The 26,850-nt window shown below is 41.5% G+C and overlaps 2 protein-coding genes across 2 annotated transcripts; both read left to right on the forward strand.

Annotated features, from left to right (window-relative positions):
- The first annotated feature begins 5,032 nt into the window (after window positions 1-5,032).
- On the forward strand, window positions 5,033-8,745 carry LOC117547155 (toll-like receptor 1). Its single transcript, XM_034217697.1, has 2 exons — window positions 5,033-5,222; window positions 5,301-8,745. Exons 1-2 carry the CDS (start codon window positions 5,209-5,211, stop codon window positions 7,762-7,764), a joined length of 2,478 nt encoding a protein of 825 aa, XP_034073588.1. The 5' UTR covers window positions 5,033-5,208; the 3' UTR covers window positions 7,765-8,745.
- Window positions 8,746-9,127: 382 nt separating this feature from the next.
- cnot4b (CCR4-NOT transcription complex, subunit 4b) lies at window positions 9,128-25,236 on the forward strand. The gene is given in 14 exon segments (XM_034217696.1): window positions 9,128-9,370; window positions 13,602-13,834; window positions 14,110-14,307; window positions 15,060-15,146; window positions 15,241-15,342; window positions 15,423-15,548; window positions 16,012-16,136; window positions 16,284-16,463; window positions 18,150-18,204; window positions 18,484-18,507; window positions 18,509-18,740; window positions 19,236-19,727; window positions 23,020-23,259; window positions 24,616-25,236. Coding segments are annotated over 13 exon segments (2,319 nt in total). The 5' UTR covers window positions 9,128-9,370; window positions 13,602-13,660; the 3' UTR covers window positions 24,900-25,236.
- The last annotated feature ends 1,614 nt before the right edge of the window (window positions 25,237-26,850 follow it).

Raw genomic sequence — 26,850 nt, forward strand, 5'->3', positions numbered from 1 at the left:
CTGTAATTGTTCAACTCAAAATTCCTGGGTAAGTGGACTGGCCACATCATTAGGATGATTTTGATAGTTTACTTAAATATTGGAATTTGACTATTAACACATGTAAAAGGATGAATTGGAATCAGCTGGTGAAAGTAACATTTGTTTATTAGAAAAGGGGAGCTGGGAGTGGAGGTTGGTTATGGCAGCAGTGGGAAACAGTTGTTCCAGGGTAGAGAGGCCTGGCTGGTCTTGGGAGTGTGGAAGGCCTTGGATTCCTCCTGGGAGAGACATAAAAATGAGTGTGAGGCAAAAGCAGGCAAAGTTGTCAAAGAATATGCTGGTAAAAAGCTAGAGCAGCACGCAACAAACCGTTCACGGCAACAAACCGTTCACGGCAACAAACCGTTCACGGCAACAAACCGTTCACGGCAACAATCCGTTCACGGCAACAATCCGTTCACGGCAACAATCCGGCAGGGAACGAGTGCAGGCTGCAGGCTTTCATAGTGTGGCTGATGAGCAGGTTGCAGGTGTGGTTGATTGGAGATTGCTCCCAGCCGTGTCGAGCAGACCAGCAGGCAGAGAGAGAGAGAGACACACAGTAGAAACAAACACATACAAACACTAACAGGGGTTTCAGGGACGGGCAGTGACAGTCGGTCCGTTCCTCTCTATGTATGTCTCAAATCTAAAGGGTGCAATAAAGATTTGTATCCAATATGCATAAACAGCGGACACTGTTTATACGCAGCCCTCACAAACCACACACGGCCAGATAGCTTATCTAACAGTTAGAACCTACATACGAGACACAACCTTTATAGTCAGAAAAAAGTGTGATTATTTTCGGATATTTTACACATATGATATTATGAATACTGTGGGCCTACATACCTTAGTGTGATTATAAGTGCATGTGAGTAAATATTGGCATGCATACATTCGTTTTTATACGTCCTATTCATTGTCTCAATGCGCTCATACATCTTTAGAAAGTTATCACCAAAAATGTTAAGAATGTTTTTAGAGAACGTTATCCTACCTTTCAGAAGAACATTCTGGGAACCAAAATAAAACGTCCCGTTGAAAACATTCCTAGAACAACGAATGGTAACAAACATTTCTAGCTGGGAACTCACACATGCCACCGCAAACATGCAATATCTGTTTACAGCTTATCATGAATTACGTGCTTGTTTGTTTTTTTCAAAAGAAAAATATGGTGACATCAGATTTTTTTTAAACTTAAACTTTTCAAACAAATGCAACAAGTTTGTTTTTTAAAGCGCTCTAGAAATAAATCTGACATTGACCATGACCGTGTTAATATTTGCCATAACAGGAACGTTTTATAAAAAAAGAATAACATCCTGAAAACATTTTCAGAATGTTTCTTGGAGAATATTCTTCATTTGTTATCATGTAACATTGAGGGAACGTTTTATAAAGAACATCTTTAATGTGTTACCCAACAACGTCCAAAACACATCCTTAGAATGTTGCAGGCAAAACGTTCCACCTTTGTTAACATATCACATTAAAGGAACGTTTTATAAAACACTTTCTGTCATCTCAGGCCTCAATAACATCCCCAAAACATCCTCTGAATGTTGCAGTTAAAACGTTATGTCTTAGTTAACCTTAAACCTTATAGGAACATTATTTGAAAAAATAAACATCCTAAAAAGGTTCTTTGAACATCAGATTAAAACGTTTCTTTAAAACCTTATTAGAACCTGTAGGTAACGTTAGCCAAAGTTGTGAGAACGTTCCCTGCTAGCTGGGAAATCTGCCATTTCTAGGTAAAATCATTGAAAAAGTAGTTTTTCAACAGTTGAGTAATTACTTGCATTTAAATAACTGTTTTGATGTGTTCTAATCAGGCTTTCAGGCTGCTCTTGTAAAGGTTTTCAATGACATCCACTTAAACACAGACAGTGGCAGAACTTCAGTGTTAGTATTATTAGATCTCAGTGCACTGTTGACCACAACATATTACTAGACCGACTAGAAAACCGGGTGGGAATTTCGGAAACAGTTCTAAATTGGTTTGAATCCTACTTAACCCTGTAAGGCCCACTGTTGTAATTTTACAACATTACTTTAAGCTATCCTAAAAAAGTCAGTAAATGTTTTGTTTTTTTAAGACTACATTTACATAATCAATAGGTCCTTTTGTTCAGCCTCACAATGCTATTGGGTAGTACATGTGTTTATAGGTCCTGCCCTCTGGTCATACACTCACACAACTTCAGAATCTTCAAACGAGCAACATCTCTTTGTTTTATTGGACTGGATTTGTCAGATTCAAGTAAGTAAAATGGCTCAAACTTTTTTTGTTGTGATTATTACAATGTCTAGAACATGTACATATTTAGTTTTTGTGGAATACATTCATCACATTTGATTTTGAGAAGCTTATGTCTTTGTTGTAATATTACAACACTGGGTCAGTGTGGTAGTCAAAATAGTGTCCCTGTAATGGAGATTGCCCTTCTTATATGTTCACATATGGAAATAAAACACAAATAGAAATATAATGTCTTTGATAATTAACTATATTCTAAATTTGTCCTCTGTTAAGATTTTGAATTAAGACCAGAATTGAATAAATTAATACATTATTTCTGATCAAAGAATGTGAAATTATATCTCTAGCAATATGTTAAACTCTACTTGTATCACAATCAGGATTGTGTGACTTGTTGAACTGATTTACCTGCATGTATGGGTGTAGGTATTGCTTTAATTATGATAATAGGCTAAGCCAGAAATGTCTGGAGTCTGTATGTATTGGGAGACAGACACACGGTACCCCCCCTGTTTCTGATGTGATGGCCCGCAACATATTCCAATATCTGTTGACATCACTACATTTTGTAAACAACTTGACAGTGTCAGAGATGTAAAAGAAAGACAAACTCTGGAAACTCAGACCCTGGCTTGATACATTCAGAGAGAAATGCCTGCAGGTGGTACCAGAATAACACAACTCTGTGGATGAGATAATGATTCCTTTCAAGGGAAAACTCAGCAGCATCAAGCAATACATGCGAGGCAAGCCACACCCATGGGGGTTCAAAGTGTGGGTGAGAACTGTAATCTCTGGAATGATCTGTGACTTTGATGTGTACCAAGGCAGTGTCAATGGGATACGAGCCAAGTCTGAACTTGGATTGTCGAGTGATGTTGTGATGAAGCTTGCCTCCACACTTCCAACTGCAACCTTGAAGAGGAGAAGAGCTTGAAGAAAAAAGGAAGAGCAACCCTTAGTTGTTCAATATATTTATTCAGACAATGTGATTAGAAATACAGGAATTCTGCTCCCACCTAGGCCCATCGTTGCAATATTACAACATTTCGCTAAAAACTTACCAAAAAATTGAAAATGGACAGAAAAAACGTTGTTTCTACAGGTAAATACACATCTGAGTTGACAAATATGACATGTGGGGTACCTCAAGGCTCCATCTTGGGGCCTCTTCTCTTTAACATCTACATGCTACCACTGGCTCAGATAATGAAAAACAACAAAATAAGTCACCAAAGCTATGCGGATGACACACAAATGTACGTAATCATTTCACCAGGAGACTATGCTCCAATTCAAACACTGAGTAAGTGCATTGAACAAATCAATGACTGGATGTGTCAGAACTTTCTCCAATTAAACAAAGATAAAACTGAGGTAATGGTTTTAGGAGCCAAGGCAGAACGTATAAAAGTTAACACTGAGCTTCAGTCTGCAATGTTCAAAACAACAGATAGAGCCAGAAATCTAGGTGTAGTCATGGACTCTGACCTGAGTTTCAACAGTCACAATAAAATAATTACTAAATCAGCCTACTATCACCTAAAGAATATTTCTAGGATTAAAAGACTATTATCTTTGCTTTTTAATGACTGATTTGAAATGCCATTTTCTTAATGTCTTTCATTTTTTGTAAAGCACTTGGAATTGCCTTGTGTTGAAAGGTGCTATATAAATAAACTTCCCTTGCCTTCAGTAGCGTGGCGTGGGGAAAAAATTAGGGGAAGCCAATAATACGTCCTTTCTTTTGGGTCGGGGGTGTGGTGGTCAATATAATAACGTAACCAGATGAGTGATTACAGCACCCGGTATCATTTTACACACATTTGTATCATACAGATGCAGGACTTACACACGCCTGTTATCTAACCGACATGTCCGCACGCACTCTCCAGCCGAAACTCTAATAAGCATTCATTCACAAACTAAATCAGGAGACCTTTAACGTTTTACGTCCGATTCGCTCCTTTTTTCCTCGCTGTACACAGCTCCAGTTTGGGCATCGGCCTGTCATCAGATTGTATTTGTTGTTGCTGCTGTAGCGGAAGTTTAGTAGAATTGTGTTTGATTAAATACTCCAAATCTCCACCCTACATAATTGCACTTGCTTCAGTTGCTTGCTTCTTTCAAACAGCGGTGAGAGTGGTGCAGTGACGCTATCTATCTTCTATCGATTAGATTTATGATTCGAAAATGATAAAAGTAGAGTAGACAAGTGGATATTATCCGGCTGAACAAAATGTGCATTTATCTAACAGGTTCGTTTTCCACTGACCTTATTTCGAGCTATTTTCCAAAATCCTATGGAGAAATCCCATTGCTTTTTTGTCGAGGGAAACCGAGCGCAGCTTACTTCCGGGTTTTAGGATGCGTCACTGCAACACTAAATTGATGCGATTTGATTGGATTGTGAGGGAAGCCAGCCGCCTCTGGCTTCCCATGGCATGGCCCTGACTAATCACATGTTGGCAGGGGCATGATGTGAGCCTTGTCTGATTGGTCAATCCCTCCATTTTTTTTTACAAAGGGAAACCAATTTCGGCTGGCCTCCTCTCGCAACAGAGAGTGCAATCTACTGTTTCACCATAACATCTAGAGGGGCGCTGTTTCACTCTTTGTAAAATACTCAATGAGAATGGGGGAGAGACGGACCGGCAGCAACACACAACAAAGAATTTCCGAAACTAAACGAACTGTTTTTATTTATTTATTGAAATTATAACTACAATCAGAAAAAAACAGGGGAAGCCTGGCTTCCCCTGGCCTTCACTTACAGAGGAAGTTACAGAAACAGGAACAGAGATTTAGTAGTTGATAGACTGCTCTTCAGATTACAGAGTATACAAGTCAGAGCTCAATACAGTGCAGACGCCAGATCCCGACACTCAGACTGCTGGAAACCCATCTCTGAAGCCATGTCCACACAAAGGTAAGCACCTTTTTCCTCTTGTTTTTAATATTGAAATACCATGTTTCTAAATTACTCCTTTATTTTCATGTTTTTCAGTACAAACGTAGCTTTTCTGATTGGGACCATTGCTATCCTGTCCCTGATTAAAACTGACTGTGTTGCTGTAAAAGAATATGAAAAGGGATTCATACTGTGTGTCACATCGAGGAGAGGAATGCAAGACCACTCTTATCAAAACCTGACGAATGTTCCCTCAAATCTACCCGACGACACGCAGTATCTGGACATTTCTCACAACTCTATCCGAAGACTGAGCGGAGCTTCATTTTCTGGGCTATCCCAGCTTTGTTGTCTGAAGGTAACTCACTGTGGCCTGCAGGAGATTTCTCCCAGTGTATTCAGTCACACACCAGCACTCAAAGTTCTCAATATATCTTTCAATGACTTACCTATCGTCCCTGATATTTCATTGAAACAGCTGAAAATCCTCGATTTGGCTTACAATCTGTACAAGAGCTATCGAATTCCAGCATCATTTCAGAACCTCGCAAACCTGGATGTGCTGTCATTGGGTAGTCCAACTGCTCTGTCGGTAAACTACAATGACTTTGATCCATTGTCCAACATTTCTCTGAGTCACTTGGTGTTGGGAGCAGGAATCCGCTGGCAAAAATATGATTCTGGTGCCCTTGCAAAACTGAAATCTCTTAAAACAATTTCAGTTTTTGCATCGTTTTGTGGGGAGGCCAGTATGTTTCAAAACCTCCTTGCCGACGTGAATGTGACAGGAGCGAAATCATTGAGAATCATCACTCTATTCCCAGACAACTGTAACGTGACCGGGAACTTTTTTGACAGCATGAAAACAATGCCACTTTTAAAGAATCTCACCATAGAAAACACTTGGATAAACAGTTCATTTATGGAGGTGTTTATGAAGAATGTGTGGTTTTCCCACCTTTATGACCTCTCATTTGTCAACATAACTTATAATGAAGACACACCAGACGGGTTTCAGTTTCGCACCATAAATCACTCGGTCAATCTCTGCTCCATTACCTTCAACGGTGTGAAGCATTACCAATACAAATACCCCCAAATCAACATGAGCTTAGAGGCTTTCTCAAATCTGACCTATTTAAAGTTCTCTGGGACCGGAATGAACATTTTACCCTGCAATCTCTTATCTGTCCTGCCGTCACTGGAGACACTGGATCTGTCCGATAACCTCTTAAAGGATACAGGCTTCTGGTGGTTTTACTGCTCGCCCACCTCAGTCTTCCCCAAACTCAGGAGACTGTATCTAAGCAAGAACCGCTTCAACAGTCTTTCCTTCATCTCTGAAAAGACAAATCAGATGAAGACATTAGAGTCTCTTGACCTTAGTTTCAACTCCATCTCGTTGGACAGGGATTGCTCTTGGCCTGCTCAGCTGATTGAGCTCAGCCTGGCAAACAATATCCTAGGCAACAACGTCTTTAATTACCTGTCGGTGAACTTTGAGAAGATTGACTTGTCAAAGACGGGAATAACAGCCATAACGCAAAAGGATCTGTCTCGTTTTCCCAAGCTGACACACCTCCAACTCAGCTCCAACAGTATCCAGGTTATTCCTGCAGATGTCAGCGCTCCATCTCTGCTCAATCTCTACGTAGACCAGAACGCAATCACAACCATTTCCAAGTTGGCAGGACTTTCCAAGCTTAAAACCCTCAAAGCTGGAAACAATCCATTTGTCTGCTCATGTGACTCCTATTGGTTCGTCAGTGTTCTCAACAAGTCTTTGCTCGCGGACTGGCCCTTAGATTATACATGCAGCACGCCGCCATCTTTTGCAGGAGTGTCCCTCTCAGAGTACAAAACCAGTGAGCTGTCATGTGAGATGTGGCTTCAAGCTGCAGTTGCTGTCCCCATATTCATAATTATATCTGCTGCTATAGGTCTGGTTTTCTATAAATGTGACGGAGTTTGGTATACAAAGATGTTATGGGTCTGGATCAGGGTGAAGAGGAGAGGCAAGAAAAACTCCAATATGTTAAAGAATGTATCATTCCAGTATCATGCGTTTATCTCCTACAGTCACCAGGACTCGGGATGGGTGGACAGCCGGCTGGTTCGCTCTCTGGAAGGTTCCGGGTTTTCACTCTGCGTTCATGAGCGTGACTTTGTCCCTGGTGACTGGGTCATAGACAACATTATCAACTGTGTGGAGTCTAGCTACAAGACGCTGTTTATCCTCTCCAAACATTTTGTCCAAAGTGAATGGTGCAACTACGAGCTGTTCTTTGCCCAGCACAGAGCCATTAACATCCAGCAGGACTCGTTAGTGTTCATACTACTGGAGCCCATTCCAACTGACTCCCTGCCCAAGAAGTTCTTGAGACTTAGAAGTTTACTGAGGCAGCAGACATACCTTGAATGGCCGAACACCGAACGGAAGCAGCAGGTTTTCTGGGCAAGTCTTAAATCGACGCTACGTGTTGCAGACAAATCTATGGTTCTGAAGGATGTGGCTTTGGCCATTGCTGATACAGCAACTTTAGTTACAGACCAAATCTAGAAAAATACCCTCTTGTACAGCGAAAATGTTTTTCTATTTGAAATTGTTATTCGTGTTCATAATATTTCTTCGTTGTGCAATACAAATGTGAGTGATCTACAAATCTGCATTCCAAAGTTCAGCTAATGCTAACACAAGGCTTCAGAAGTCAAGTTAGACAAATCAGGTTAGTATTTTACAAAGATGTTGTCTTTCTAGTATGAAATTGCTTCCACAAATGCCAAGTCACACACAGTAGGAATATAATACGGGAAAGACTAACTTTGGGAAATACCTTCCCTACTAACTGAAAATGCTAAAGCTAATACCACCACCATTAGATCTGCCGCTTATACAAAATTGGAGATATCAATAATATGTTGTAAAAAGTCAAAATTACAGTTACATTTGAACACAAATCAAGCCTAATTAGAGGTTTCATTTAACAAAAGAAGAAGTCTTAAAAGGTACAACAACTAGAACATATTTTTTTAACTGATACAAATATATATATATGTAATTTCTATGCAATGTAATTTACCAGCAGAGAAAAATATGTGTATTCTGCTCTGTGGCCTAATGTTTGTGTCATCTGTTGAAAGCTTCTTTTAATTTAAGCAAATGTCTCCATCTACTGTTTATAATGAGTCTTTACACCATAAACTATGAAGGAATGAATTATAAGACTGTGTTACACTGTTATTCAATGTATCTAAACATATTCAAACATTGAACTTGCTTATCTGGGTATCTTGTAAAAGGCTTATAATGTAATTTGTGAGGAAAATTGGGTTATCCTTGTGTATTTTATAAATATATGTTAAGGTGGTAACTCCCATTGCTGCCAGCTTTATATCATGTATAAAAGGCATATTTGGTGTTTAATATTCTGTCTTGTGTATTAATGAATCATGTATTGAACATTTTTAAATCATCTACAAGTTATGTTTAATAGCAACTTTTTTTAAATCCCGTTGGCTGGTTCTGTCCTTAAATATATAAATAAACACAAAAGGAAAGGGTATTATTTCACAAACATGGGACTCAAAAGTTGTTTTAATTTTCTTTGAAGAACAAATAAATTACATTAATTTATAGTTATTCGTAAATATATTATTTGGCTATTAGGCATATAATGGGGGCATTTTTTGAAAGCAATACGAATAGATGATTTGCCAATATTCAAGTTATTTTATGATTTTGTCATCATTATTTTATACACAAGTCAAAGCATCTTTCTTTGCTAACGATTGTCTTGATGTATGTTAGCAAAACACACGAATTTCCCCCAACGTTTTCTATGGTCTGACCAGGTCTGACGCTTTGCTAGCAGAGACTACAATACCCATAATGCAATGCATGTAACATCAAGACTATTTGCGCCGACTCACTGAGTTGTAGCCGATACTTGCCCCTGTTCTCTCCTCCTTTCAATGTAAGATGGTGGTTTGTAGAGTAAGTAGGTAGCCAACACCTCTATAAGCTGAGAAAACGGGCCGGTTGTCTCTTCAAGAGAGCGGCTACCGAGTCCCGGGGGCGGAAGCTTGCTGAAACGGAGCTACCGACGCACACAGGCATACTTCTCCCCCACATCCTGGACAAGAATCTCCAAAAGCACATAGGCAGGGTGAGTATCCAGACTAACAGTTATCCCTATTAACCCAGCGCCATAAACAAGGCTATTCATCGTTTTTACTGGACACATTATAGTTCAGGCATAGCCTTCAACGGCTGTCCACGTCCGGTAGTCATTGAAAGGCGTTGCTTCGGGAGAAGAGCCGCGGCAGCTCCATTCACATCGGGCTGGTGTTTCGGTTATATCGGGCTCTGCCGGCGGAGGGCAGGCCGCGTAAACTCGTCTTCCTGACAGACTTTAGTGAGCAACACAACTTAGACACAACACTCTGGTGTGAGAGGAAGTGCCAGTATATTTTGATAACTTTGGCAGGGGATCACCACTGTCTGCGTTGTATTACACGATACGACAGAGTAGAAGAAAAACCATTAGCCGACGTCATGTAAGACAGACCGTAGCTAGCAGCATTCCAGCCTGACACCATGCCTGGCTCTCTAACCGGTTAGCATAGCTAGTTAACTTATTAGCCTGGTTAGCTTAGCTTAGCTTAGCCCCGGCGGCGCCCTTAGTGACTCTTTACAAGTCACATGACAGTCAACAAATACTGCTCGCTATTTCACACTGTATTACAACTATGTGACTATAACACCAGTGTCCCAGTTTACTGTTTATATTTGAGCTAAAAGGGGACTAAGCTCTGCTTATAAACTGTGCTGGTAGCATTGTATACAGTCGGTGGTATTTACCTGAAACGTAATGGTGCATTCAGTATTTTTACACGGCTTTAAAGCTAACGTTACTCTGACGTGATGAATAGGGAAGCACATTTAGTCATGTCCTGTTTCATCCATGCAACTAAGAAAAGAACATACCAGTCCGGGACAGGTGGAAAGATATGTTGGGGACAAAATCATTGTTGATAATTCTGTGCCACATATTGATTTTGGTGCAAAGGCTGAATGTGTACAGCTAAGCACCAGAGGTTGTCAGGATACATGGCACCTTTGGTTGCTAATTGAATAAATACATGCCTGGAATTACCGTAAACACTTTTGTAACGGTGTTATTATAATTTCAGGGTATTCAAATCTAGGAATTTAACATACTCATGACTGTTTGGGTCAAACACTGCTACATGACAGTGAACTAATGATATATGCAAAGACATTTTCAGTAAATTCTCCACACATGTTTAGACTGTAGAGTGTAGACTATATTGCACCATTTATATTCCTGTTTATTTTTCTTCAGTTACAATATAAAAAAAAACTGTTAGGTGATTGCAAGGTTCATTATTTAATGCCAATGTTGTTCACTCCAGGCTCATTCACTTTAGCCCGCTAACCTAGCCTAGCACCTGTACAGCAATTATTAAATTACTTCTTTATTGCGACCCACTAATTCTTCCGTCTGTCGCCAGCGTTCCGTAGGCAGGGCTTCTCGCAACCTCACAACAAACCGTAGTGAGTTATTACAGTTTTATCTTCATACATTTCTACCGTTCAGCCAAAGGTCTCTAAGTGTCACTTCTGTGTTCCCACTTCCCACCTGACATTATTTTCCTTTGACTCCTTAAGCTAGCCCTGAGCAGATAGTAAAATCACAGGCAGAGTTGGGTGCAACCGTACAAAGTAACGCACCACTTTGTAACGAGTTACTTTGTTACGTACAAAGTAACGCGTTATTTATTTTTGGATTGGGGGGGTAGTGTAACAAGCTACTTTTATAATTCAGTAATCATACTACAGTTACTAACATTGCCCTCGACACGCGTTACTTCGTTACTTACTAAAATCAGTCATAATCAAACCTCAACAAACACCTGCAAAGAACACATGCTAAGGTGAAGCTAACGCACAGCTATTTGTTGTTTGTTTATATCACGTAGTCTGTTCTTCTTCTGTTTTCCGGTTGTTGCCTGTTTTGAATGACGAATACACACTACCGCCGGCTGCTGGTAAGGAGAGTTATTGCCACTCACGCATGCGCAGTTCGTACGTGCTCGGCTGAAGTCTTTGCGGTGTACTCCAGTCTGGTTCCAGTGCAACACATGGCCAACACGCAGGAGAACACGCCGACGCAACAGCGTGAGCAGAGAAAGACTGCGCAAAATATACAGATAGCAGGAGACAGAGGACAGCCATGGTCAGATAGGAAAACATTCAGGAGCTATCTGGATCAGTCTTATGCGACAATGGAAACTGAACTAAAGAGAACATTTGAAACTTTAGCAGTCTGCGTGATCTGCCTGCAGGGAGGGGCGGGCCGGCCCTGCGAGTAAAGTAACGAGTTACTTTATGTAACGAAGTAGTGTAATATATTACTTTAAAAAAAAGTCATATGTAATATATTACTTTTTTTTAGTAACGACCCCATCTCTGATCACAGGGCTATCAATGAGGCTCTTACGTCCTTAATGTATTAACTTCATTGTAACGTACAGTTTTGATAAGTAGATTGAAGCCATTTTTGTAACCACACTTCTGTGATATTATCAGCCTTGAGTAATTTCACATGTGTGTGTTGCATCGGGGCAATCTGGACCTGTTGACTGACATGCCTGAGCCAGACAATTTGTATGCAGCTCACCAGTTTCTTTATGAACACACAGACAATACATTTCAGTTAATTATTAATGAGAAAAAGTCATAACTGCATCACAAGCAAACTTCAGAGGTATCTTTATTAGTTCCGTGTGTGTGCTTTATTTGTATCAGCGTCATTCTGCATGTGTTGCATTTTTGTGTCTACTAGCTAGTGGTGGCTTCAGCGACTTGTTTTCTGTCATTAGAGCTGGGGAAATGATGGTAATACTTTCTAGGGTAATTGACACAATGTAAATAGATATATTTCAGGCTGTGCCCTGCGCCCTGATAGAAGGTTCTTCATCTTGTGTAATACAAAGGTCGATGTTTTCTGCAGCAGTGGGCTAAGGTGAAATAAGAAGGAAAAGTCTGTTTTTTCCAACCTAGGAATCATGCAGGAAGGCAGAGTAAACAAGCAGACACTACATTTATTGGAGAAAAAAAACTCAGGACTCGTTACCTAGGAAGTTCCTGTGATCGGCAATAGTCGCAGACGTTATGTGTAAACTAACTTAATCCTTTGAACACAACTAATGCTACTTGGAGTCATAACACAGACAAATTGGAACACTCAACTATCAATAATGAAAGTTTGTGGTCTCTACATGGATATATTATAGATATAATTGTGTGAACAGGAGCTAATCTTAGTTTATTCAACATGATATTGTCTAAATGAAAACGTATCTCAACATACTCACATTGTCACAAAAGGGGAGTAGTGACTGAGTATGAAGGTGTGCAGAGTCAACCTGCACAGCCGTTTATTTCTAAGTAGTAGCTCGAAAGTGTTCAATCAGTCTCAGAAACGTGCAAAACATAGGTCTAAAATCCAACTTTCAAATCCTGAAAGAAAACAGCCTTTACGTTTTATTTGTGTTCATTGTCTGTCCATTAGATGAATGCCCAGCCATGCATTAAGGTAACTCATGTGTTGTGAAATCACCCGATTTCTTGCCAATTAGCCAGCAGTATCTGCCTGCAGAGGGGTTTTAGTTTAATTGGCCACTTGGACTGATTTAGACAAAGTTGTGCATCTTCTCTGCATGCAATGACAGATCATTAGATTGTGTTTTCACTGAATCCTCACATCATTGGCTGGAAATCAGCTCGTTTCACTAGTCATTGTTTACATTTAGATTACTTTCTGTTATGCGCACAAACAAGCATATTTCCAAACACAAATACTGTTTCTGGACTATTCCACCTAACCTTGATTCCTTAACTCTTCCTAATTTAGAAAACAAAAGTATTGTGATGTTTAGAAATGAATATAAACTTGTTTTCATTGTATTATCCAAGGTCTAAAACCACTGCATCTTTTTTGTTATTTTGACCAGTTGTAGTCATTCTCTAAATGACTATTTTTTAATTTAGAAATTGGAAGACATTTAGTAAAAAGAAAAGTTAATATTACTCAAATACATACCTTTTTAAAATAGTAAAACCAGATAAATTGATAATCGTGCAGTGGTCTCTTATTTTGTTCCAGAGCTGTATACTAATTATTTAAACAAAAACATGTCTATAGATGAGAAAAAACAAGAACACACAAATAGCATTTGCTTGAATCACAAACACTAAATATGACCCTCTTACCTCGAAGGCCTCGTCCATTATGGAGAATCCGTTCACTTTAATTCCAGCCTGATACCGAGACCTCAGGATGTCTAACCTGTGTTGTGTCTCTGGTCCAGTTCAGGCCTCCGGTTCCTGTCCTGTGAAAGCTGTCGGCCCACTAGTGCGTAACCCTAGGATGTCCCGGCACCCTTGTGGGAAGGACGACATGATGGAGTGCCCTCTGTGCATGGAACCTCTGGAGATCGATGATGTCAACTTCTTTCCCTGCACCTGTGGATACCAGATCTGTCGCTTCTGCTGGCATCGAATCAGGACCGACGAGAACGGGCTCTGTCCTGCCTGCAGAAAGGTAGAGCTCCAGAAGTGAAGTGCAGCAATGTCACATGACCCTGACATCAGACAGGTCAAGAAACAGCAGTCTAATAAGAAGAATCTAGGTTTATCTATTTCATTTGGCTAACCAGTTCGATTATTACCCAAATTGTGTGTTGTACACATCATTTCAGTCTGTACCGCCATACTCATCAAAGAGATCTTACACACTGTTGTCATACAAAACAATGAATGGATAGTGATGCCATCTGATTTCTTCCTTGAATGATGTATGTGTGTGTGTTTCTGCAGCCGTACCCAGAAGACCCTGCAGTGTACAAGCCGCTGTCACAGGAGGAGCTGCAGAGGATAAAGAACGAGAAGAAGCAGAAGCAGACGGAGAAAAAGCAGAAGATCACAGAGAACAGGAAGCATCTGGCCAGCGTCCGAGTGGTCCAGAGGAACCTGGTGTTTGTAGTGGGGCTGTCCCAGAGGCTGGCTGACCCCGAGGTGAGACGACACACAGTACAGCAAGTGTTCAGTGTGTGTGTGTGTGTGCTGCTGACAGCTGTGCAGAAGACTAGAATAAGCATTAAGTGAATGGGATGTAATCCTGCCGCAGCAGTTCAGTCTGCCAACGTCTCCCACACTCAGCAGTCCTGGAAACAACAGCAGCATCACCATGACGTTGCATGCCAGAAATAGCTATTAATCATATTTCCAGCAGTGAAAGCCGTCTGAAGGCACCACATCAAATAAGAACATCTGGATGTGTGGATTGTCCAATGACAACTAGTCAACACTAATTTACTTTATCATTTGCATGCAAGTTAAAGGGGCCCGATCCCCTTTCCTCAAAGAACAACTTCAGCAGTTAAAGATGAGATTTTATAAATGAAAACCAATATTAGGTGTAAGATAGGATGAGGAGGCATAAAGTATAACATAAGCAGTGTATACATACGTACAAAGAGGATTTAGTCTAAGAGTTTTTGCAATAGCTTTGCACACATGTATTGAGCAGAAAGATTGAGATAAATAGACTCGTGCAACTTTAACAATATTAACATTTACATTCAACGATGCACAAATGGTACGTGTGCAGTATGATGATGCATTATTATGTGAACAGTAAACAAGTTCAGAGAGGAGGTTAGCAAGTGGTGTAGGCAGAGATAGCACTGCGGTATAACACTAATCAAGCTCCACAGGACACACTTGGGAGACGATGATGACGATAATGGTGATGACTTGTTTGACAGGTTCTAAAGAGACTAGAATACTTTGGGAAATTCGGGAAGATTCACAAAGTGGTGATCAACAACAGCACTTCATACGCTGGCTCCCAGGTGAGGCCCCCCCCACACACAGTGAACAGCGCGTCACAGCCCACATTAATGAAACTACATTTGAATTCTGGCTTGGTCTCTTTCTCACTCCCAGGGGCCCAGTGCCAGTGCCTATGTCACTTATCTTCGTTCTGAAGACGCTCTCAGAGCAATCCAGTGTGTCAACAATGTGGTGGTGGACAGCAGAACACTCAAGGTAGGCCCGAGACATACATGTCATATCATTTGATAAAGGACGGAGTGAATGTTTTGTCATTGTAGCGTTTTGTTTTGCAGGCTTCTTTAGGAACAACAAAATACTGCAGTTACTTTTTAAAGAGCATGCAGTGCCCCAAACCAGACTGCATGTATCTCCACGAGCTGGGGGACGAGGCTGCCAGTTTTACTAAAGAGGAGATGCAGGTAAGTCCAGTCCAGGAGACCGCTAAACTAAAACTCTATATTGAATTTGCATCAGAAATGTAAGACAAATCTAAACTAGCAGACTAGCTGGGTTCAGCATGACGCAACTCATCTAGTTATTGTAAATCTTCGAGAGTGAAATGTTCCATGATAACGTGGGTTTGTTTTCTGAGCTAACTTAAGCTCAGAATATCCAGCCAACTTGGCATCAACATTGACACAATCCTCTGTGTTTTTATATACAACTATTTATTATAACTCCTCAAAATGCAGGCAAGAAATCCAAACTATGTGTAGCTTAAATGATTCTGATAAATAATATTTCACGTGACCAGCTAAGGCATATATAAGAATATATCATATACCTGTAAATACCATTTTTACCTAAACTCCCCTGTATATATTTCCTTAATTTTCGTCAGTCGTCTACATGGCTCATGCTCAAGTGTTCTTTTGCTTGCAGGCGGGAAAGCATCAGGAGTATGAGCAGAAACTTCTTCAAGACCTGTCCAAAAACAACCCCACCTTCCTGCAGACCCCCGCTGTGCCAGGGGACAAACCCAAGGGCAAGGCCAACTCTTTACAGAGGTATTCATGCACCTCTGTGTCTCTCAGAAGTCATGTGACATCGTTCCCTCAAGCACAGGGGTTGTGTGACTTCACTGTGAATGGAGATGTGTTTAAACCGTTCTGTTCAGTGTTGACCCGTGTGCCTTTCTGTGTGTGCTGCCACAGGTCCAACAGCTCCAGTAAAGACGGGAGGATGACCAACGGGCTGTCCTCGGAGCACCGGAGGAGCCCCACTCTAGATGGCTCCGACTCTGAACACCTGAGCCCAGAGGGGCCCGAACCTGATCTCAGCCCTGACCCTGTCCCGGCCCACTGCCCCTTCTCCTCACACCACGAGCTTGCTAGGTAAAGTTAGAGCAAAAGATGAATTGGTCCAAATATTTGTTGAAGTTTTGAAGAAATGTGTAGCACTGCAATACATTATTGTAAAATGTCATTTAAGATCATTTCATTTGTAACTATCACGATTTCGCCTCGCTTCGGAAATAATCCTGACTCTAAACTCCCTTCATATTTGCCTGTTTTCTGGATACATTCACGATAATTAAAGGTGGGGTAGGTAAGTTTGAGAAACCGACTCGAGATACACTTTTTGTTATATTCTATGGAATGCTCTTAACATCCCGATAGCAATGAATATTTTAAGTGCTTTGACAAAAAATCCATAAAAATGTAATCTGTGGAAGCCGTAGTACTGTAAAAAGCACGACCAATCATTTTAGCCGGCCCGGCTAAAATAACCGGATGGCCTACCTGCCTGTCAGCCTTCCATCTGTGCACAAACTTATCTCGTGCTCTCATTGGTCATGTGCACGTTCGTTTGTGTTGGAGGAGGGGCTCTGTGAGGAAGTGGCAGATTTTTTTCTGGCTGTGTATTTTCAAATTCTAGCGCACTCGAGCTGGTTTCTCCAAAGTTACCTTTAAATAGTTAATCAATACATCAGATGTGTCACTTGTTTATCCTTTTTAAGCTACTGTGAATGCAACCCATTACAGCTGCTTCCCTGTTGTTATCAGGCTTTAACTCTAAACTGACCAGTGTTTATTTCTAATGCCCCGGCCACACGAGGACGAAAACGGTCGTTTGCGTTACTGTTTAGTGTCATATAGACCGTTCGGCCACACGAGGACGACCGAATACGGCACTAAACGACTGCGTAAACAATAACGGGTCCCAAGGTGGATAGAACGGCATACGCAACGCTCTGGGGGGTCCAACGGCTCCGTGTGTACGCCCTATACTATCATTTTCTGATAATGATGAGGCAATAGCCCCGCCTCTCCCCACCTCTGCTGCTCACCCCCGCGTCAAAGTAAACTGCACACTGAATTCAGATTATTTATCTTTCTCTCGATATGGACATAAACGCGAGTGAAGTCTAATCTGACAGGACGGAGACACCTCTCAAACTACCTAAACTAGTTATAAATAAATATGTTTATTTTTACTGTCGGCCGGGTCACTCATTACTGGATCAGCTGCTGCATGAAACAGACACTGACGCTGTCCGAAGAGAGGGAGGAAAAAGAGAGGCTCCGTGTATTTTATTATTATAATATATAGATTCGTTATTCATTTGTTTTAAAGCTCAATAAATAACAAAGAAGACCTTTGACCGGCACTTTTATAATTTTGTCGGAAGATTTCAACTTTAATACACGTTGACTGGCGAAAAACTCTGCCCGGTTCCCTCGGCCCCCACCGCGGAGAATAAACAGAAGGGCAACCATGACAACCATGCTTCTTCGCTGCTTTTGTGGAGGAAGTTACAGCGCCACGTACAGGCTCCTGCATATGTACTGCAGCTTCTCCAGCGGTTGGAGCTAAACGGAGCGGTCTCGTGTGGACAGACACTATCCGGATGACTATTGCCTGTGGACAGAAGCTTTTTTGCGATTGCGTTTGCGTTAATCCAATGCGTTTAGCCGTTTTCGTCCTCGTGTGGCCGGGGCATGAATTGGCAGTTACTCGCTTTAATTTGCAATTACGTTTACTACAATTATTAATGTTCTCTGCTTTTGTTTTGACAGCCCCAGAAACAAACTGACAGACATCAGTATAGGCAACGGTGAAACCTCACAACTGGTAAGTAATGGACTTTAATTACAAAAGCATTGAATGTGTTCTAAGAGCCTTTTGTAGTAAACTAAAAGAACACATATTTAATGTTAGTATGTGTTGTCCCTGTTGATAATCTTAAAACAGGGATATGATTTGCCTATTTTAAGTATAAATAGTTGTTCTGCACTTATTAACTGTTTTGGTCTTATAAATGTCATATATTTAAACTAGAATCCCCATGAGACAACCAGATCAAATAAATGATATAAGAAGTAGCCCGCTCACCTGTCCTGTGTGCTTCAGCTCCACAGCAGTGACTCTCCGTCGCCCCCCCCCTGGCCTCAGTAAGCTGGGGCTGATGGTCCCCCTCAGCGTGACGGGACACACGCCTCGCTCCCCCTTCGAGGCGGCGGCTGCAGAGTCCCAGTCTCTGTTCTCAGACAACAGCAACTTCAGGCATCCCAACCCCCTGCCCAGCGGCATGAGCGGCTTCCCCACCCCTCCCCACAGCAACGCCGAGTGGCCCACCACCCCCGAGCCGCACAGCCTCTTCACCTCAGGTAGAGATAAGATACGGAGGATGTGTGTAACAACTGTAAATATGCAGTGTTGTTTGGTGTCAAATATTTCTTCTGTACACAAATTCTGTGTTCTGTATTTAATAATTCTGTGTGCTTCATTTACTAAGAGCTGACGAGGTCTGAAATCAGTGGGCGGAACCTCCAAAATACAGTCACTGAACACAGAATTTTTTCTCCCCCTTCATATTGTGTCCCTCACGTTTTCCTCTTCCCTTTTTGTGAATATGTTCCCCGTGAGAGGAGTCGGTGTGAGGGAAAACTAATTTAATAACGACTGATTTGTTAGATATCAGTGAATAAACGGAGATCGACCGACTCGGGTCTCATCCTTCAACAAAAGAACCAAGTGTGATTGATGTGGAGACTTTCTGCTGTCCTGATATCAGTCGTTCCACCATTTTGGAGCCAGCATAGCAAATGTTGGGTTACTTCTTCCTGAGGTGTGCTGCTCACTGTTCCCTCCTGTGTTTGCAGACACCATGCCGGTGTCCTCCTCCACAGACTGGCAGGCGGCGTTTGGCTTCGGCTCGTCCAAACAGCAGCAGGAGGACGACCTTGGCTTCGACCCCTTCGACATCACGCGCCGGGCTCTGGCTGACCTCATCGAGAAGGAGCTCTCTGTGGAGGACAGCTTCAGCCCCCCCCCACACAGAACCCTCGCCCCCCCGCTACACAGAGGCCCCTTCCCCAACCCCCTCCCACATCCTCACCACTTCCCCCATCATCAACACCCTCACAGGGGAGGCTACACCACCTTCGGCTTCCCCACATCATCATCGTCTTCATCCTCCTCCTCCTCCTCTGCGTCCTGTGGATCCTGGATGGGCCCCGCCTCCTCTCGTAGAAACTTTGTGCCTTTGAACCACACAAACAGTCTAACCACGTCCACCTCACACAGCAGCTTCCTGGACTCCACAGGGCTGCTGGGACATCACAGTACTGGGCTCGGAGGAATCCCCATCGCAGGTAAGACTGAGCACACCTGACACGCTTCATCAACATCACGCTGAAGTCAGAACAGGTCATTTTGTGATGGACTTAGTTATTACGGGGTTTTGGTTGATTTCAAAATACATTCTTGTAATCATTTTCAGCGAATAAATACATTTTTTAAGCTTGAAGAGACAGGATGAGGATTTCAGCAATCACCGTCAACACTAGCTCTTGCTCCTCAGCGCACCCCCATCCCTATATCTCAAGGACATGGCAGGCAGGGTCAGGAACAGGGGTTTTCCATGTTTGGAGCACAATACCATAACGATAGCATTGGAAAGCTAATCATCTCCTCTTTCCAACAGTATATAGTCAACTTTAATGTCAATCTTACTCAGTTTGTGTGTACAGACAGAGAGATCGAAATAACGTTTCCAACAATCCCGAATACAATAATACAAATATGTATAAAATATGTATATCCTATATATATATATATATATATATATATATACACAATCAACAGACACATTTACACATATACACACATTAAGATAAAACACAACAATCAATATATACAAAATAACAGTCAGAGAACTCAAATTCAGTTTCAAAGTCAATGTGAGTGTTTTCATTAGATCATAAAGTGGATTACAGTTATGAATGAACGTTTTTCTGTCCAAGTAGTGATTTTAAAATGGCCATTAACAGATTTCTAAAGAAGTTAGCATTCACTTTTTTGGATATTTTTAAAGCCTTAATGTGTTATTAAGGATTCATATTTACAATGAGTTTATTTTGTAGAGGATTGCAGTTTACCACCACATAGAATGCAGAGTAGTTTGTTCTTTAGGTCATTTATTCACCAAAGTGGCTGTCTGCAGAACAACATGACGTCATTTAGTGCATTGTGGGTACAAATGTGTTTCACTGACCACTTGGTGGCAGCACAGCATTAACTGTAGCAGTGTTGTAACACAGCAGACCGTTTTGTAAGTCAAGTACATATTGAGAAAGCAAACTGAATTTCTTTCTGTGTTCCTGAGCATTTCTGTCCATCTTGTATCACACGCCTACTGTCGTCTCACTGGATTATCTGAAACCTTCCCTCACCTGCTCTATACGCAAATCCCCCTTCAAAAAGCCCCTCATGAACTGAAATAATCTGACTGTAAATGCCCTCACAAGAAATGATTTTGCTTCCGTCCCAAATCACCGCTCATCCGCGGTCGAGACGGATCCGATCACACACTGAGTCTTCTTTGGACTTTCTAAAATGCTTTTTTACCATAAAAGCCAAACATTGATACATTTTCACACCTAACATTTGAGTTTTTGTAAGATGGTATAACATTTGTTCCAGAATTTTTGCAAGGGTGTCCACGAAAAAAGCCAAGAATTTAAACTAAAAAGCAGAGTAGAGGGTGCTAACATTAGCCACAACTCTGAATTAGCATCCAGTACCAGTTGGGGCATACTACACAGTGGAAGTGATGTGTACTAGATTTGAACAAACAAAATGATGTATCAGGGTTTTGATGTGCTTATTTTACGTAGGGAGGAACATTGGTGTTCCTAACACCTAATGGCTAACTCTGGGTAGTTAGCTATTCAGCTAGGCATGCTAACACAACATAGCCCCAAAAGAAGAAGAAAGCTACTCAAACCAAGCAGCTTCTTTCATTTTGAAATTGTTCACCATTTCTGAACCGCAGAGATGTTAGCAGCATCTGATTGAATGCTAATGGGTGCTAAATGGCGCTAGTTGGAGACGATGAGGAGGCATTTACAGACACTAAAAACAGTCATAAAAGACAAAAGCTAATCTAATGGAAAGAAATCTCTCTGTGGCATCGCTTAACTTGGTTCAAATTGATTTGGAAGGCAGCTCTCGCTCTCATGAATTAAACATGACGGCACTTGTTTATCTGAGGATGCAAATGGAAACATAGGTGATAGGCTGCTAATGCTACCCACAGCCTGATTCAAACCAAAGAGGCAGTACTGAGGGAGGAAGCATTCTCCTTAATCACTCATGTTTTTGGAGTGGCCGTGTGACAGGGGTTAATGCCAAAGCTTTAAATAGTTATTGGGATGGGTAGAATTAATACTAAATTGGTACCACTTCCTGTTTGGTCAGTGTCGAAATATACAGAGAAATCCCAGAGCGATGTTCTTTGTAAATATTGTTTTTATGGTATTTGTTGTCTTTGTAATCAGGACTGTAATCGTAGTTATTTCAGCAAAACTAGCCCAATAAAATAACTTATTGAATGTTTTAACAGCTTTTCATGTAACGTTTTACATTTTTCCACCAAATTATCGATTAGAGTATTTTAAAAAAAAAATCGGTATTGGCAAAATCGTAACAAAATCCATCCCTAATAATAAATAAATGAACTCTTCCGGAGCCTCAATGCTAAAGTTATGGCTCTGATAACTTTAATGGCTATATTTATATAAATACAACATCCCACGATATGTTGAATAAATAATATTTAGCATTATGCCGTCATTTGAATGGCTTCTGTTCCCTCGCCATCTTGTAGGAAGCTAGCTTTTGGGGTTAATGAGGGAGCAGGCGAACATCCTGTCTATTAGTATTTATTATTTATGGAGCCATGATATCTGGAGAGGCTGTCTTCCTCTTCCTGTCCTGCACTGTGTCTTTAGACAGAGCTCTGAAACCTCAGCGTCACACACAGCTAACAGGAGGAACCATGGCAGAGGAATAATGAGCTCTCTGCTGCAGCCTCTCCGGACTCGGGACACTTTTCACCACAGGCACATTTTATTTGATCATTAGATTGCCTTTTTTTATTAATCCTATTTGTTGTTCTCGTATGTTAAAAAAAACCTTCCAAAGATTTCCATCATTGAATAGGTGATGTAACATGTAGCAAGAAGCTAACTGGGAATGTCAGTGGATCGTCTCACACTGATGGGGTGTCTTTTGATACTATTTTTGGGGATAGAAACAGTGCAATTAAAACCTATTTAATTCTGTTTCTGAGGGCATCATCAGCCTCAATACTTTGTTACTGTCAACTCTGGGTGGAAATGTGGCATCTGTGTAATGTTCACATTCATCATCTAGTTGACTTATTCCTTAACTAAACCCAAAAAGTACTCCTACTGTTTTTCTTTGGGACATAAAGCAATAGAAACCTTGAAATGATGCATAAAATTACAATATTTTTGCTTATAGCTCAAAATGAACTCTTAGTCTGTCTATTCGCGATTGAGTGTTTTAAAAATACTGTATCAGTGTTTCTGGTGGTCTGCTTGTTTCCCATGAGCCTCCTCTCTCCCTGTGTCCGTGCAGAGAGCAGCAGCTGTGCAGAGAGTATACATGTGAAACAGTGGCAGGACGGCCTCAGAGCGCTGTTACCCAACATCAACATCAACTTTGGAGGACAGCCCAACTCCTCTTCTTCATCATCTTCCTCCTCCTCCTCCTTATCCAGCGCCAACCACACGGGGCCACCGGGCCTCTTCAACAGTGTTCCTCACAGCCGCTCCTGGGAGAGCCCCCCCAGATGGATGGACCCCGCCATCATCACAGGTAGGAACCCCCTGATAAGCCTTTTTAAAAGGGGCCATATTGTGCTTTTTTTCCCACTTTCCTGTAGGGTGTTATATAGGTTTTTGTAAATGTTCTTTTAGGCTCAAAATCCCAAAAGTAATCTGTTTCTATTCGCTAGCACTCCAACAAGTTGTACATGATAGGCTAATGGGAGGGACATCTCTAAGCGGTTCACTAATCACAACAGAGCCGGCCAGCTAACCAATCAGAGCGACTGGGCTCTGGTTTCAGACGGAGGGTGAAAAGAGGTGCTGCAGCACAGGCAGTATGAGAAAAATGAAGAGCGTTTTTGAACATCAAAGCATGGAGACACGTCCCAAAATACAACTATGAACCTGAGAATGTGCATTATAGGGCCCCTTTGAAAACTATTGGCTGGTTCCAGGAAAGTGTATCAAGGGAAATGCAGTCAAAATAGCTTACAAACAGATTTAAAATGTCATAATAATAATAACAAAGTTTGCACAAACAAACACCATCCACAGACCCTGCTCTGCTGAATACTGTAGGTGTGGACTCGAGTCACATGACGTGGACTCGAGTCAGACTCGAGTCACATGACGTGGACTTTATTGTGGTAACCACTCAGGATTTGTTGCCAGAGGTGGGAGAAGTTCAGGTCTTGTACTTCAGTAAAAGTACCAGAGTGTAGGAATACTCGGTTACAATAAAAAGTCCTGCATTCAAAATGTTACTCAAGTAAAAGTACAAAAGTATTAGCATCAACATATACTTAAAGTACCACCTGCAGAGGGATCTAGATGCAGGTGCTCTTTTCCCCATAGAGACCGCCTCGCTGCACATTATCCCTTGCATAAAGATAGATTGTGGGTCCCTTGTAACATGTTGTACACAGTGGAAATAAACATTCTGGTCACCTCAACATCAGGGATATTATACATTAAACTCCTTCTGAATCAAACCGTCACGGTAGCCCAACCTTACTGTTCCCTTCTTAAAATAGAAAAAAAATGGATTATTACATTATTAATGTGACTAATAAAGAGCAGTTTGATTATTAAGTATTATTCTGTTGATCGATGTCATTACATTTGGTGAAAAGCACATAATGACTTGTTTAAGACTCGGTTTTTCAAAGTTTAGGACTTGGACTTGACTTGATCTTGCCCATCCTGACTTGAGACTCGACTCGGACTTGAGCGCAAAGACTTGAGACTTACTTGTGACTTGCAAAACAATGACTTTGTCTCACCTCTGCTGTGTACCATAGCCACATCCATCCATCCATCAATCATAAGGCATTGTTCTTATAGACTCTTAATCTTTAAAGGATTTCCATCAATGTGTGAGTAACTGTGTCCTGTCCCCCTGCAGGACTCCCCCCCGGCAACAGTGTAGACTCTCTTCAGGACGACAACCCCCCCCACTGGCTCAAGTCCCTGCAGACGCTCACAGATAACGATGCCCCCCCGCCCAGCTCCGCCTCACACAACGGCTCCTACGGGGGCCAGCCCCCCCCCCACAGAGCCAGCTGGGCACACTTCTCCACCCCCAGCACCCACTTCCACTCCCCCCCACCCGGCTTCCAGACAGCCTTCAGACCCCCCACTCAGACGCAGGCGGACCTGCTACAGAGCGCCGATATCGACCGCCATTAGGGACCCTACACAAATCACATGACCCACGGCCAATCAGCAGATACAAAAATATTAACGACTAATAATATAATATAATATTTCTTTCTCCACAAGAGCTTGTGTGTTTCTTGTCTTGGTTTCTAATTGGTTGTTCGATTTGGTCTCAAGCTACCCCCGCCCCCCCCTAATGCATCATGATCAGGAAGTCCTGCTGACAGAGAGAAACGATCTGAAGCCATTTCCTGAATCTGAAGAAGTATTTGTAACCACATGGTCCATTACAGACATCATGTTGACAAAGTGTGTTTGAGAGATGCTTTGAAATAAAACCTGCTGACTCATGTGATTTACCATTGAATATCAAAAGCTGTTTTCATTAACTCTGGAGGAAAGTCATTTAGAAAAACTTCATCTGAGAATCAACTGCTAATCAAGTTACTGAAGGTTTAGTTTGATAGGGTTTAAGGAGCAGCACAGTTATGAATATATATATATACAAGATATTGGAGAGAGCTCAAAACTATTTGTAACACTACTTAATCTACAAGTCTACTGTTGAGAGTGCACAGGCACTGATTCATAATCCATTCAAACTAAATGTGTTTCCCCACTCATTTCAATGTGGGTAAGATAAGATGGTACTTGGTAGTGCTTTTAGCCTGCGACAGTGTGGAAAATGGTCTTTGGCCAAACTTAGAAACAGATTATAATTTGTTTGCGAAAAGAATGCCTATCAAGTAATCGCTGATCCAGACGTGTGGGCCCCTCCCATTGCACAATCACTTAGGGTTTAATGTTCATTAGCCTATAGCAGCCTTATAAGAGCAGATCAGATTTGTGCTTAAGGGAGGAAAGATAATATATATATATCTATTTGTCACCTGTGTGACCTTGAATTCAAGCAATGAGTGAAGAATAAAAAGAAAACCAAAAAATGTCTTGATGAATGTAAGTTAGTGGACGCATCTATTTACCACCTGTTCTACTACTTGGGCAGAATAACCCAAGTCTTATGCAACCAATTGTTAAATTAACCAAGTCGCCATTGCATTCAATTCCTCAAGGTTTATGAATCCTTCCTTCACATTGGCAACATGGGCTGGCTGATGGATATGCAAATAGTCATTTTCTGGGGAAGTTCTCTAAAAATCAGGAGTCAAATCACTTTAAAAGTAGATGCCAGCTATATATCATAGTGGAAACATAACACGTCTGAATAAACTGCCAGTGGTCACGTTGCATTGTGGGTAATAGGAGCCAGGATTTAACGACGGAAATGCAATTAAAAAGATGTGGTTCTGCTGCATCGATCATTTTTCTCCCACACGATACTGACTATGAGAAAAGACACTGCTAAAGTGGAAGGGACAACAGTTTAAATTTAAAGAATGTCAAGAAATTTAAAAAACAATAGTTTAGGTAACCCTAACCCTACTTTGGGTTTCTGAAAACATGAACTGTAATGTGTGTCCTTGTAGACGTGGGCGCTAAATAGGTTTGGATCTGTTCCACATGCTACAAAAACAAAAGGTGTGTATCTGGGTAGAAATCCCGCGTGTGTCATGGGAGATGAATCAGCCGAGCCTCTGGAGCTGGACAGGAAGTGGAGTTTCTCAGACGAGGGTCAGCCACATCCATGGGGTCAGCAGTCTGTGGTTCCCCCTGTCAGCCGTCTGCAGAGACCCTCGTCCCAGATTCACATGACAGCTTAAAGCTCAGCTGCATCAGGACTGCTGACATTAAAGGCAGTCACTGCTGCTCTGAGGTCAGGTGATCTGTACTTCTTCAGACAGGAGAGATCTTAGCCTTTATATGTTGAACGTGTCAGCTGTTACATATGTAAAGGTGGAGTCTGTGATTCTAATCCAACACACTTTTTCAGTTTAGTGTGTGCTGAAAACACATCTTGGATTATAAATAGGCCTGCCTCCATGAATAAAAACAAAGAAAGTGAGTTGGACTGAGCAACCAG

This window comes from Gymnodraco acuticeps, unplaced genomic scaffold, assembly GCF_902827175.1.
Source record: "Gymnodraco acuticeps unplaced genomic scaffold, fGymAcu1.1, whole genome shotgun sequence".
Lineage (NCBI taxonomy): Eukaryota > Metazoa > Chordata > Actinopteri > Perciformes > Bathydraconidae > Gymnodraco > Gymnodraco acuticeps.